This window comes from Maniola hyperantus, chromosome 15 (assembly GCF_902806685.2).
Source record: "Maniola hyperantus chromosome 15, iAphHyp1.2, whole genome shotgun sequence".
NCBI classification, from domain to species: domain Eukaryota; kingdom Metazoa; phylum Arthropoda; class Insecta; order Lepidoptera; family Nymphalidae; genus Maniola; species Maniola hyperantus.
The window spans coordinates 4,576,154-4,590,847 of NC_048550.1; the positions used below are offsets into that span (position 1 = coordinate 4,576,154).

The 14,694-nt window shown below is 36.3% G+C and overlaps 2 protein-coding genes across 2 annotated transcripts; one reads left to right on the plus strand and one right to left on the minus strand.

The window, feature by feature from the left end:
- The first annotated feature begins 2,130 nt into the window (after positions 1-2,130).
- On the plus strand, positions 2,131-12,334 carry LOC117989219 (ATP-dependent translocase ABCB1-like). The gene is made up of 23 exons (XM_034976555.2): positions 2,131-2,506; positions 2,875-2,926; positions 3,458-3,736; positions 3,920-4,020; positions 4,598-4,769; positions 5,015-5,186; positions 5,277-5,407; positions 5,752-5,976; positions 6,392-6,517; positions 7,494-7,697; positions 7,843-8,013; positions 8,753-8,939; positions 9,032-9,114; positions 9,198-9,356; positions 9,490-9,594; positions 9,670-9,831; positions 9,988-10,191; positions 10,298-10,539; positions 10,641-10,800; positions 10,884-11,078; positions 11,161-11,367; positions 11,751-11,897; positions 12,140-12,334. Exons 1-23 carry the CDS (start codon positions 2,406-2,408, stop codon positions 12,332-12,334), a joined length of 3,780 nt encoding a protein of 1,259 aa, XP_034832446.1. The 5' UTR covers positions 2,131-2,405.
- On the minus strand, positions 10,884-14,369 carry agt (O-6-alkylguanine-DNA alkyltransferase). Its single transcript, XM_034976450.2, has 2 exons — positions 14,051-14,369; positions 10,884-13,742 (listed from the first exon to the last, which is right to left on the minus strand). The coding sequence occupies exons 1-2, from the start codon at positions 14,366-14,368 to the stop codon at positions 13,503-13,505; spliced, it is 558 nt and encodes a 185-aa protein (XP_034832341.1). The 5' UTR covers position 14,369; the 3' UTR covers positions 10,884-13,502.
- Positions 14,370-14,694: the final 325 nt, after the last annotated feature.

The following is a 14,694-nucleotide window of genomic DNA, read 5'->3' on the forward strand; positions in this document are numbered from 1 at the left end:
TTCTGAGTTAACAGTTACATTACCATGGTTCAGTTGAGGAGGAATGTAGTGGATGTATGTAGGGATGAATATGTGATGATTGGAATGCTTGTGGTAGACCAACCGGTTGAGAAAGTAAAAATGCAAATATCGTACTTTGGGGATAACGAAAAGGGGGGGTTTTGTGTTTTGTTTTCGTTTTCCTTCTAGATAATGGATCATTTCTGTTATTTTTCCGATTCTGTTCCGAGATCTATTTTCTAGGAGAGTTATTTCGTTTTTTTTCTCATATTCCGATTTTGATTCGGTTTTATTTTTCCGAATGGGATAGAGAACGGTTGCCATATCAGATGGACCCGTTCACAACCAGATTTTCCGTATTTGTTGAGTAACAAATATTACGATGGTAGTTTAAAAGAGTGAACCACCGTAGGCCTAGACGCATTCTATCAGTCAGCTGAAGAATGATGCCAAGATGTTTCCACTCAAGTGTCTTAGACACCATGAAGTTTTTTTTGTATATATTCTTTTTAGAAGTTAGGGTTGTGTAGTTAAGTATAATGTATAAAACCTTACACTGTTTTCAGTATATTTATTTTGTTAGACAATTTTCCTTGTTAGTAGTAGATGTGCGTTCACGCGTAACTTCTGTGTTTTTCTTGTTTGTTTCAGGCAAATTGTTAGTAGTTGTTGGATGACGCTGAGGGCAGCGTGGTTCAACCTGTTGAACCTTTTCGTAGGAGGGGAAGTATTGTGACGTTGTAAATTTTGAACTACTAACTAGCGTTTCGCTTTTAATAAAAATCAATTTTGTTCAAAGTATGTTGGTGCCACCTAGCATCAAGGTGCAGAACTACGCGTGGGTCGATGTTCAGAGTTCATTCGAGCCACAATAGATGGCGTTTGCTTCGTTGTCAATTGTCGTAAAAATAAAACAAAATAATTAAATAAAACCATAATATCATTTGTTTATTGTTAAGTCATTAACAAAACGGTTCTTATAATATATCCTTAGGTTCCGCAAATATTCAAAAATGAATTGGCTTCATGATCAAACTAAATGAGAGCGGCCAGACTCGGGTTGCGTCTGGCAACACCGATTGGTGAGATTTAGAATTTTTCTGGAGTCAACATGTGAAGACGAATTTTTTCGTTCCAGGAAAATCTCACTCCTTTTCGCCCATGGCTTCGCCTGGGAAAATACAATAGTTATAAATTTAGTCATCCTAACGTATTTCAATGTTTCATCAATTATGGGTTTCCGTTTGCGTTTCCGTTTTTAGTTTTCGGTTTTCGTATTTCGCTTTCGTTTTCCGTATTTATTTCTTTTGCACATTCACGTTGGCAACTTAATTTCTATGGATAAGACTTGGTGAAAATCTTTGTAATGAAACATTTCGGTTGTGAAGAATCAAGTTAAATCGAGTTTTGGGAGCTTGGCCGATGCCGTCCAGCTACCTTGCAGTCTTCGCACCTACAAGTAAGCAAATGTTTGTATCCTGGAACAGTTTAGTGAACCTTCTTAGTGTATGTGTACAGTAAGAACCCTGTCTTTACTACTGAGCTTTTATTTTGAAACAATTTTATGAATTTTACTGTGTCATTGTCTATTCCATGCCAATGGCATCTTAAATTTAAAACATAGATTTTATGTACTATCTACCTAAGGCATTCTAATGTATCTAAATTAAGTCTTGGCATTAAGCTAGAATAACTAAGCATTATTAGCCATCACTATGTATTAAGCGACCCCGGTAAAAGTTACATTAAAACAATTTTGCCTAACATCTAGCAAATTTCATTTATAACACCTCATATACATTACAAGGGAGTCGACGGCTAGCTTCTATTCTTTACTAGGTAGATAGATCAAGTAAGTAAAATTATTTTTTTTTCCTCTAATCTTTGTAAGGTGGTAGATTATTCCGTATCCGGGTATATTTCTATTCCGCCCAATTTACCACCCTTACAGTACTCAAACATTTTCAATCGATCGTCTACCCACAAATCACAATTCCTATTGAACGAATGCTGTGTAGGGTACTTTATCCTATATAACTATTTCAGCAATTATTTAATAGTAGCCAACATTATATCATAAAAGAAATGCATTTATTATTTATCTTACTTATTGATCCAAATCACATTAGAGGACACTCAAACCTGTTTGTCATGAATTCAGTGGATTTGAAGATAAGAGAGCCATCAGGCGTCACTCCGATAATATAACAATATGAAACTTAGCATATGAATATTATCTTGATGATAACACATATCAGTATCGATAGTTCAGCGAACGAGAATACAATATAATATAACTACCACGAGGAAATAGCGAAACGTTATGAAATTAATTTGCAAGAACAGAACAGTGTAGATTAAGTTAAAAGAATATAGGTAAACGCGTATGGTAGAAAATCAAGAAGATGAAGGACTTCAATGAAAACGGGAAAGTGAAAAGTTATAAAGTGAATAATTTAGCCAATGTGGAATTTACAAAGAATGACACAGCCACCGATAAAAGCAGGTAAGGTAAAAGTAATAATATTTTGGGGAAAACTCTAAATAAGATAGCTACCTATATAGTTAATAATATGAAATTATTCATCAAAAACATCGGTCAGTAGATATGATTAGATCACAGAAAACCGCTTTATTATCTTTTAGTAAAGGATTTTGTACCTTAGCAATGAGAAAACTAGAAAGGATGATTTTCCTAGAGTTAGATTAGCTACCTAGCCTGATTTGCTTAATTCCAAAGCAGATAGGGAATACAAAACAAACCCCATTTTTACCATAACTAATCAAGAAAAAAAACATTACCTCTTGAACCATTATGTACATTAACATCAGTTTTTATTATACTTTTGAAATTATGGAGTTATTCATTTCCAGTGAGGCGGAGGCAGAGGCAGATGAAGTGCCAAGCGTATCTTTTATCACATTAGTGAGTATCCTTTAGTTTTACGGATTCAAATTTACAACTGAAATTTGAAGCACAGATAAAAATATTTCAGGGATTTTATCCGAAAGTCGGAATCGTGCACTTTGCTATAGAAATTATTCTGTAGTAGAAGGCAAACAGTGAACTGTGATGATATTTGTAGAGATTGAAGAGGAATAGGAATGCGAAAGTGAATCTGTCAGTCCTGGTTATTATGACTGGCTGACAATAAGCGTTAGCCCAACAAGTAGAGTTACCAGAAGTCTAAAGAGCTGTTACTCATTCTAGCTACTAGTTAAAACTTGTAGCCTTCAATTCGGTTTAGAATAATAAGCAGATAATACCTACCGGTATCATGCTCGAACAAATTTTAAATCCATAAATTGTTGTTAGGTATAACTATAAAATACTCAACAATATTTAAAAATGGCAAAAAAGGAGATAGGTCCCTTTACATCCTCGAAGACTATTTTATAGGTACCTATTTATCCTATTAAGAGAGTTGTTGAAATAATAATTAAATTATATTTTCAGTACCGTTTCGCAACTGGAATGGACAAATTCTACATTTTCGTTGCAATCGTATTTTCCTTAATATGCGGAGCCACGACACCCATAAATACTCTTCTGTTTTCTTCGTTATTGCAAAGCATGGTAAACTATGGGATGTCAATTTTTGATGGAGATCCCCAAGGAGACATTTTCCTTGCTGCAGTCAGAGATTTCGCAATATATAACAGCATTGTAGGTGCTGTTCTTGTTGTTCTTTCGTATGCTGCGACTGTTCTTATGAATATATCTGCGTTTAATCAGGTAAGTTCTTTTATTTATTGCTTCATTATAATAATTATGCTTATATGAGTTTATTGTAAAATAAATTAAAGGGGTAGGTAAGTACCATGTAGGTACACATAGAACACATTTTCAAAAAGTTTATTATAGAAAGTTTACTAAGTATTTGAAGTTAAATTATACTAACATTGTAATAACCCATAGGTATATCGGATACGACAAGAATATTTGAAGGCAGCTTTAAATCAAGACTTCGAATATTTTGATACTCATCAGACTGGGGATTTCGCTTCCAAAATGACCGAGTCAGTATTCTATTTTTAATATCAAATCTAAGTACCTAGGTATCTCAAAACCTTATCTACCAAATCAATGTTACACGTGTGAGAGAGAACGTTATCGGCGTGGAAATATTATAATGGTACTTTAGATACTAATTAAACGTGTTTTATGTTATGGTACCTAGTCTTACGGCTCTAACGACTAAACGCTTCAACCTTTCGTTCGATGGTACCGTAGCACATAAAAAAATAACCAAAATTATTTTATAAGGCAAATCTATGGCTTGTATGATGAACAACTACATTTATTATTATAAAGTGTAATAAATACTGCAAGTTTAATGAGTAGGTAGGTAGTTATTATTTAAAAGACTTTTTCATCATCGTATATTTTGTTTGATATTTTTTTAAACGCCAACGTTCTTTGAGTAAATATATAGTAGGTACCTCTACCTACATATGTATGTATATTGTAAGTTGTATTTTAGCCTCATTTTAAAAATAGAAAAAAGATATTTACAAAATGTCCACAGATTTTTTTATCAGAACATTCAAATCAAACTTTGAAATGATAAATTGACATAAATATATTTTTTCATAGCGACGTCGTAAAACTGGAGGACGGAATCGGAGAGAAATTAGCGACATTCATTTTCTACCAGGCATCGTTTGTCAGTTCTATAATAATGGCGCTAGTCAAGGGATGGAAACTGGCGCTGTTATGCCTTATATCATTTCCAGTCACTTTGACGCTGGTCGGCATTGCGGGATTGGTAATTATTGTTTACTTCAAGTTTTTCAATACTTATTCGATTTTCGAATGCTTCTGTTGGGTTCTGCCCAACAGAAGCATTCTAATCTAGAAGTTACTAAATATCTATAGTTAATTATTATCGATTCACAATTTATAGGCTTGTAAAAATTGCACGGATAACAACGGCATACAGCCGTGACTGGAATAAGTCGTCTTTTGATGACATTTTTTTCGTCGTCGATTTAATTTAGTTCTCTTAATCAGATCGCATCTCGACTATCTAAGAAAGAGGCTGTGGCGTCAGGCAAAGCTGGTTCCATAGCAGAAGAAGTGTTGACAGCAGTTCGGACAGTTTACGCCTTCAGTGGCCAGACAAAAGAAATAGAAAGATACGAAGGTCATCTTGCAGAGGCCAGAAGTATCAATATTAAAAAAGGCGAGATATTTTTTTCACCCAGGCAATTCGTGTTGATATTAAATTAATGAACTGTTAACAGCTTACTAAAGTTTAATGTATGAATTACAGGATTTTTCAATGGTATGGCGATGGGAACATTGTTCTTCTGCATCTTTTGCGCATACGCAATGTCTTTCTGGTTCGGCTACAGACTTATGGTTGAAGAACCTGAGACATATGACGTTAACACTATGATTGCGGTAAGTTGCATACAAAATAAAAAAACAAAAGCAAGATTTGGAGAAAATGATTTTCTATGATCATTTCATATGCCAATTTTGTATGTATATAGATTTAATGTTTGTCTCTGTATTCGTTTGTTACTTATGCATTTGCGAATCTGATTCCAATTTACTTACTATTTAAGTTGAAACGTTGTAGTTGCAGTTAAGACTTACGGGAAGATTTCTAACATAGTACCCTCCACATACAATAGGGAGCGCGCGAGTCGCATTGCAAAGCATGCTGGACAGCTTACCTAATACAGTACCTAATGTATAAACTCATCTAATGTGGTGTAATTTCTGAGCAATACCGTTTCTAGGTATTCTTCGGAGTAATGATGGGTTCAGCCAACTTTGGTATATCCTCAACGCTAATGGAAGTTTTTGGGGTAGCGCGGGGTGCCGGTGCGCAAATCTTCAACCTGATCGACAACGTCCCGGTTATCAATCCCCTGTTAAACCGCGGGATCACTCCCGCTTCCATTGAGGGGAACATTGAACTGCGGAACGTCGTGTTTCATTACCCTTCCAGATCGGATGTGCCGGTAAGTTTGAAAAAAAAATAGCGAGCAAACGAGCAGGCGGGTCACCTGATGTTAAGATTACCGCCGCCCTCATAACATTTGCAGCACCAGAGGAACCGCCAGTGCATTGCCGGCCTTTCACGAATTTGTTGGTCCGCCCCTTGAACAACTCCATCTTATAATTAGAACAATGGGAACACCATTTAAGGGATTTGATTCCAGTTTGCATGTGCGTTGAAAAAAGGATCTGGCGCAACGGGCGGTCGAAGTGCACCAGACACCCAGGTGGTAAGGGTGAAATAGCTTACAGAGGCGTGCGGTGCGGTTGTAGAAAAAGGAGGGTGGAATGAGATCAAACAACTCCTCAGAGCACTCCCTATTATAAAGGCGATAAAACACGCAAAGATTGCTTACCTTAACTATTATATTCTAACAGGTTTTGAAAGGCGTAAGTCTCAGCGTACAGCGCGGAGAATCAGTAGCTTTAGTTGGACCGTCTGGATGTGGAAAGTCTACAATAATACAGCTCTTATCAAGATACTACGACGTTATCGATGGCAGCGTGAGTCGCGTCTATTAATCTTTTAGTTGGATGACAAGGTTTATGTTTATCGGTAGATTAACTATTTACAATTAAAAGTTTCATGAGTGATGAAAGATACTTTCCTATTTCCTGTTTTGTGAAGCTTGTATTTGATTTTATCTTTAAACTTAATTTTCTTATTCTGGTAATTTATCTGTTGAGAGTTTCTATCGTTTTACTAGCAATTTTTTTTAAACATTTTTTTTTTAAAGAATATTAGCTAAGTTAATTGCTGACTAATATTCCCCTTTCCCCTCCAATTAAGCGTAAAGCTTGTGCTAGGAGTAGGTACGACAATAGTGCAACGGGTGGGATTCGGACCAGCGACCTTTCGGTTTTCAGTCCGCTCCTTTAACCGTTAAGCTATCGAGGCTAAACAGGAGGAGGTTCGAAACAACGCTGATTGCCTGTTTGATTTGAGTTTAGATAGCAAATTATTGCGAAATTACTACTTTAATAATATGTACCTCATAGATTAATTATTGGTTTCGCTACGCTCTATGTACCTACCTGTATCACACATTAGATAGATTACACACATTTGGTACACTATACCAACTCTATAACGATAACGATTGCGAGTAACTAGGTACCATTTTGATAATCGTGTATTAATACAAGTGCTTTTTTAAAGAATATTTATTAGAACTAACGTACTTAGGTAAATTTTCACCCAGTAGATATACGCACATTGTTATGTACCGAGTTACAAAGAATTTATTCTTCAAACCATTGCACATGATAATATACCTATTGATTGTCAAAATCAACTTGCCTAAGTACCTAATCCGAAACATACACGTCGTTTATTTTTCATCAAGACGTCCTACTTATTATTTTCATTCTAAAAATTGTATCCATAAATTAATATGCTGTTTGACCACAGAATTTAGTTGCTGTTGTGTAACTGCTATAAGGTCAATCTAATATACTTATTATAATATCCGGACACCAGGTTTCCATCGACGGCAACGATGTACGAGAGTTGTCAGTACGGTGGTTACGCGCCCAAATCGGAGTGGTGGGCCAGGAGCCAGTATTGTTCAATACAACCGTGCGAGAAAACATTCGCTACGGTCGTGAGGATGCCACTGACGAAGACATCGAGCAGAGCGCGCGGCAGGCCAATGCACATGAATTCATAATGAAACTGCCTTCGGTAAAAATAATATTTTTTAATGCTAGCTGTAACGAATGATGCCGTGAGTTTAATTAAACAAACAATTGAATTTAATTGATGATATCCATCGGTCTGCACCCTTTAGGAAATATAGCAAATTTTTGTATAACTTTTCGATTTTCAGGGCTATGAGACATTGGTTGGCGAACGGGGAGCATCACTTTCAGGAGGACAAAAACAAAGAATTGCCATTGCACGGGCTCTGGTACGCAACCCTCGAATTTTGCTGCTTGATGAGGCCACTAGTGCTTTGGACACCTCGTCCGAAGCCAAAGTACAAAAAGCTCTTGACAAGGTAAAATTTTTGGCTTTTTGTGGAGGATACTTTTTTTTCCAGAAAAAATCAGGACAACAAGAAAATCTGCGTCTCTCAATAGTCAGACAATGAAATAAGAATATAACATCTACATACTTTTATAATACATTAAAGAAAACCGGCCAAGTGCGAATCAGACTTGCGGACTGAGGGTTCCGTAGTGCAATCGTATTTTATCGACATTTTGCACGATAAATCAAAAACTACTTACTAGATTTCGTTCAAACCAATTTTCGGTGGAAGTTTGCATGGTAATGTACATTATATATATTTTTAATTTTATCATTCTCTTATTTTAAAAGTTACAGGGGGGGGTGGGGAAGACGACACATTTTACCACTTTGGAAGTGTCTCTCGCGCAAACTATTCAGTTTAGAAAAAAATCATATTAGAAACCTCAATATCATTTTTGAAGACCTATCCATAGATACCAAACATGTATGGGTTTGATGAAAAAAAATTTTGAGTTTCAGTTCTAAGTATGGGGAACCCCAAAATTTATTGTTTTTTCTATTTTTATGTAAAAATCTTAATACGGTTCACAGAATACATCTACCTACCAAATTTCAACAGTATAGCTCTTATAGTTTCGGAAAAAAGTGGCTGTGACATACATCCAGACAGACAGACAGACATGACGAATCTATAAGGGTTCCGCTTTTGCCATTCGGCTACGGAACCCTAAAAACCCATCCAGTAAAGTTATTAATTATTTTAGGCACAAGAAGGACGCACGACCATTGTTGTAGCTCATAGACTTTCAACAATAAGAAACGTCGATAAAATCTACGTTTTCAAAAGTGGGGCTGTTGTTGAGATCGGAAGTCATACGGAGCTAATGAACAAAAAAGGTCACTACTACGATATGGTGATGCTACAATCATCTCCAGAGTTAACCGAAACAGGTATTTTAACCTATCTCTGTATTATATTTGTCCTTTATGTATACTTTGCTGCTTAAGTTTAAATTGTTTTTTACTAATGTTTTATTTTACAGAGCCAGGAAAGAATGTATTAGATCGAACTGTGTCCGTACAGAGCGAAAAAGACGAAGACGAGCATTTTGAACCCCATATTGAGGTAAATTTGCTATTGCAACAAGTAAGTTGTAAGACGATTGTAAAAAGGCTTGTAAACTATTTATAAATCATTGTAATTTACAGGAAGCAGCACCAATTACAGAAATACCAGATACATCTTTTATTGATGTGGTCAAGCTCAATTCGCCCGAGTGGAAATCTATAACAGCTGCTAGCATCTGTTCTACGATCAGTGGCTTCGCTATGCCAATTCTTGCCATCATTCTTGGTGACTTTGTTGGAGTAAGTATACAAAAAAGTGTTGTTAGATTTCGATTCTAAAGCTTTTTAGGCTTGTATACTAAGTATACTAAAATAATTTACTTGCTAATTTATTTAGTTACTCGTGAATTTAAATTACAATTGAACTTTGCAGGTACTTTCAAATCCCGACACAGACGCAGTGCAAGCCCAAGTGCGGGAATATGCCCTAATATTTGTAGGCGTTGGAGTTTTTTCAGGAATCACAAACTTTATAATGGTAAAAAATATTAAATTATAATTATTAAAATTGAACTGCTAATAACTACAATTATTCTGCAAATAATGATTTAAGGTATCCATGTACGGCGTAGCTGGGGAATATCTTACGGCACGATTGCGGAAACTGATGTTCCAAAATTTGCTACAGCAAGAAATTGGATTTTTTGACGACAAAAACAATTCGACAGGCGCACTATGTGCTCGATTATCGGGTGAAGCAGCTGCTGTTCAAGGGGTAAAGTAGAAATATTTTTAGTGAACTAGCTAAGATGGCACAAAATTTGAGATCGATCGTGACTCGTGAGAAAAATCACTTCAATTTTGACTTATTATGATGACTTATGAGTACATTTTATTGAAAAGCAATTATCATAAATATCTCTTTTTACAGGCAACAGGTCAGAGGATTGGCACTGTTTTACAAGCATTTGGCACTTTCACCTTTTCCCTGGCAGTCTCTTTGTATTTCGAATGGCGTTTGGGACTTGTAGCTTTAGCTTTCGTGCCACTAATGGCTGCTGTGCTCTATAAGCAAGGAAGAATGGTCACCGCAGAATCGTTTGGAACAGCAAAGACTATGGAACAAAGTTCTAAAGTAAGGCAAATACTTATCTTAAAGTTTTTACAAACTTCATAGTCAAGTACTATTTGTCTTTTAGTTTTTTAATAGATTAAGTACCCAACAGAATTTCGATTTTTAGATTGCGGTAGAAGCCGTAGCTAATGTACGCACAGTTGCATCTCTTGGCAGAGAAGCTAGTTTCTTGCAAGATTATTCTATACAATTATTACCAGCGCTTGAAATCGCGAAACGTGCGTCACACTGGCGAGGAATTGTGTTTGGTCTTTCCAGAGGGTTATTTAACTTTATTTACGCTGCCACGCTGTATTACGGAGGATATTTAATGGTGTACGACAATGTACCCTATGCGACAATATTGAAGTGAGTAGTTCCAATTTGCTAGATTTTGAAATTAAAATTGATGTGAATAGGCACAACATGCATCTACGACAGACCACCACTGAAATTATTATTTTTTACAGATCAGCCCAAACTTTATTAATGGGGTCGTCTTCAGCGGCACAAGCGTTTGCGTTTGCACCTAATTTCCAAAAGGGAATCAAGGCGGCAGGACGTGTCATGGTGATACTCGATAGAAAATCTAAAATCACAGATCCGTATCAACCCGCAGCTTTTAACTTTGTAATATTTTTGATTTCTTTTTGTTGATTTTGGAGAATGCTCCACGAGGCGAAAACTTTATTTCAATAGTTCATAATTTTCAGAGAGGAACCGGCGAAGCGAGCTTACAAAACGTACAGTTCAAATACCCAACACGACAAACGATACAAGTCCTCAAGAACCTCGACCTTGAGATAGAAAATGGGAAAACTATTGCATTAGTCGGCGCAAGTGGTTGCGGGAAGAGCACTATAATCCAATTGCTGGAAAGATACTATGACCCTGATAGCGGCATTGTGGTAGGCCACCATTACATTAATAGCACTGTACATTTATACAAAACTGATGAGTACTCTTTAATTTACAAATTGTTACTTTTAGGCCCAAAACGGCATACCAATACAAAAACTTCGCCTAGTTGATGTGAGGCAATCGATTGGATTCGTACAGCAAGAACCAGTTTTATTCGACCGTACTATCGGTGAAAATATAGCCTATGGAGACAATACTCGAACACCAACTGAAGACGATATAATTGACGCCGCCAGACAGGCTAACATCCACAATTTCATTACATCGTTACCGATGGTGAGAAATGACAGCTTCTCAAATTTCACGATTTCTTTTTTTTACCCGATATTTTAGGGGGTTTTTGGGAGTCTGATCTAAATTAGCCCGTACTGTCCCACGTCTAGGAAAAGGCCTCCCTCCAATTTTTCCACCATTCCCTATTCTGTGCCTCTTCGGGTCACGTACCTGTTTTATTTAATTCGTCACGCCATCGATCGTCACCCCGGCCTACTGCGCTGGCGTTGATGATTTTGGGGAGTCCAGAAAGAAGCAGATTAAGGAATAGGGGACCTATATGTATACCAGCTTGCACGGTTTTGTTTTATATCGTATTGATTTGTGGTCCTGACTCATGGCAACTAACGATTAAAGTGTAAAGAACATATTAATCATTATTTTAGGGTTATGACACTAACATTGGCTCGAAAGGAACACAACTATCTGGAGGTCAAAAACAAAGAGTGGCCATAGCGAGAGCACTGATAAGGATACCTAATATGCTCCTTCTCGACGAAGCCACAAGCGCATTGGATACAGAAAGTGAAAAGGTAGGAACTATTATACTAAATCAACATTCATTCAATAGTTTCCATCCTTTTTAATAGAATTCATGAAAACATTGTGTGCGATGTTATAGTTACTGTTAATGACTTTTTGAAACATAGCTTCACAGCAAATTTACATAATCCCCCCGCCTCATACCCCGATTGCCATCTCGACATGTCGCGAACTATGGCTAAGACTGGTTATTTTTCGCGTTAGTATACTTGTACGCAATTGATGTCTGCAGGTAGTGCAAGAAGCACTGGACGCGGCGAAGGCGGGCCGCACGTGCGTGATGATCGCGCACCGCCTGAGTACGGTGCGCGATGCGGACGCGATCTGCGTGCTCAGCAACGGACGCGTGGCGGAGCGCGGCACGCACGCGCAACTCATGAAATTAAAAGGACTCTACTACAACCTGAATAGACGAGGTTACGCTTAATATTTTCTAGTTCAATTGTTTATTCAGTACAGTAGTAGGTACTTCATGATCAACCCATAGCCAGCTCACTAGTGAGCACGGGTCTCCTCTCAGAGTGGGAAGGGTTTGGCCAAATGGCCATAGTCCACCACGCAGACCATGTGCGGTTTGGCAGACTTCACACACCTTTCGACAACATTATGGAGAACTCCCGGGTATGCAGGTTTCCTCACGATGTTTTATTGATATTGAATTTCTTAAAACGCACATAACTTCGAAAAGTTATATTAACTAATTAGTAGGTACTTAGTGTAGCATTAATTTAGTCTTTTCCTATCTAGAGTAGGTAGTTACTAGGTATTAATAGAAACAATGTGATTTTTATTGATATAGGTAAGTAGTTACTTAATGTTTCATTCTACCAATCGTTTATTTTGGTACTAGTTGCTATGTTTACAGTTTATCTAAGTCATGTGTACTTAAGTAGGTACTTCAAGTACTTATTATTAAAAAAATGTTTTAAAATGGTAGGTCATACAAATCTATTGGCAAGTAAGTAGGTACTTTTTAATTTGTAATAATTATAAATAAACTACCTATCTAGAGCCATCACACAGATTTTGCTGACTATGATTTTTGAATTAAGAATATTTTTTTCTTCCTTTATTTTGTAAGTCTACTAAGTAATTACTTACTTACACATTTTTATATTTTTGCACAATAATTATTTAAAATGTTGTATCTATAAAACATTACCTACAAATTAGATACCTAATTGGTTATTTATTATATATGAATTTTAATTAAGTTGGTACATAAGAAGTAAGAACCACCTAAAAATAATAAAAGCATATTCTACAGTAAAAATGTGTTTTAATAACAAGTCAAGAAACCAGAACCTCGAAAGGTAAGTACTTACCTATTAATTTTTGTCATGGTAACAAAGTAATCACTTGACTTACATTATTAATAAGGTTTATAATAGCAGTTAAGCCTATTATTAATACTAATTATTAGGCCTATACTTACAGTATTTTGTACTATCATGTCAGAGATAACTATACCAAAATACGAAAAAACACCCATACTATTAATTACTCCTAACAGTCCACTTTGTTTAGTCAATTATAGTTACCAGTGTAATTTGTACTTGATATTAATTAGACATATATGTGTCAATGTTTTTTTATCAGGCAAATTGTTTCTCATGCTTTATTAACCACTCCTTACGATCCACACCACAGCTGAAGCCACCCTTTGAGCCAGTAGCAACCAACCTATGGCATGGTATTACCAGGACGTGTGCATTGGCCCCGCACGCTGCGCCAACAGCTCTTGAATGACTTGCAGGCCGGCCCATTTCCTGAGCAAGGGTACCATAAGTTTGTGTAGTCCCATATGGTATTTCCATGAGCTTATCCCACACCTCCTATAATGATATAGCTTCAACTAGTATGTGTGTCAGTCAGTTACTGAACTAATTAGTCTTTTATTATTTTAGGTTTAAAATAGTTTAATAATTACCATCATCATCAACCGATAGATGTCCACAGCTGGACACAGGTCTCTTGTAGGGACTTCCACACGCCACAGTCTTGCGCTGCTGGAATTCAGTAGCTCCCTGCGACTTATTTGACATATCTGTCCACCTAGTGAGGGGTCCTGACTGACTGATTTTATAATTTGTAGATATAACTGGTACGGTTCCTATTTTGAAGTTAAATAATAAACACTTACTTTTTGAAACTCTGAACCAAATGTCTTGATAGGTACAGTGAATCTTTTTAGTTTTCCATCAAAGTATTCCTGTATCTCATACTCCAATATTTTCAAAATTTTATTTTTTCCTTCAATAAATTCACATGACAACTTCTTTGAGACTGTTTTGAAAATTTTGTCAAGGTTTTTCGAGTCTTCAAAGCACACAAAGTACAAGAAATCTTGATCAACACCAGCAATTATATTACCAACTGGAGATTTAAAAGTATGTACGTAAACTAACTTGTCTGTGTCGCCGTCTTTTGAATTCCTTATCAAAATCTCTGAGAGATTCATTATTGTTAAGTATTTTAATTACAAACAACTCTAAAGATGGATAATACAGTGTCACTTTGATTCACAATTAGAACTGCTTTAATATGTAATATTTATGTTTATGTGCCTTAACATATATACATCATAATACATCATTTACATTTTCAAAATACAACGTTCGAAGTCGAATGGTCAAACCACCGCGGAAAAAAAAAGTCAAACTTGTAGACGTATAAAATATAAAATATAGGTAATCACCACAGATGAATAGGGTTCTGGTTCTGCCCATGGGTTCACCCGACCAAAAAAAAAGATTGAAATGGTGGATCTACACGATCCAATCATGG

What these genes read in the sequence shown, in the direction of transcription:
- agt (XM_034976450.2), bottom strand. Translation starts at nt 14,368, where the DNA reads ATGAATCTCTCAGAGATTTTGATAAGGAATTCAAAAGACGGCGACACA. An exon ending in TTGGTTCAGAGTTTCAAAAA is followed by an intron (nt 13,743 to 14,050) that starts GTAAGTGTTTAT and finishes ATATCATTATAG; the next exon opens with GAGGTGTGGGATAAGCTCAT.
- LOC117989219 (XM_034976555.2), top strand. Translation starts at nt 2,406, where the DNA reads ATGAAGGACTTCAATGAAAACGGGAAAGTGAAAAGTTATAAAGTGAAT. An exon ending in ACGACGTTATCGATGGCAGC is followed by an intron (nt 6,518 to 7,493) that starts GTGAGTCGCGTC and finishes TCCGGACACCAG; the next exon opens with GTTTCCATCGACGGCAACGA. An exon ending in TGGATACAGAAAGTGAAAAG is followed by an intron (nt 11,898 to 12,139) that starts GTAGGAACTATT and finishes TGATGTCTGCAG; the next exon opens with GTAGTGCAAGAAGCACTGGA.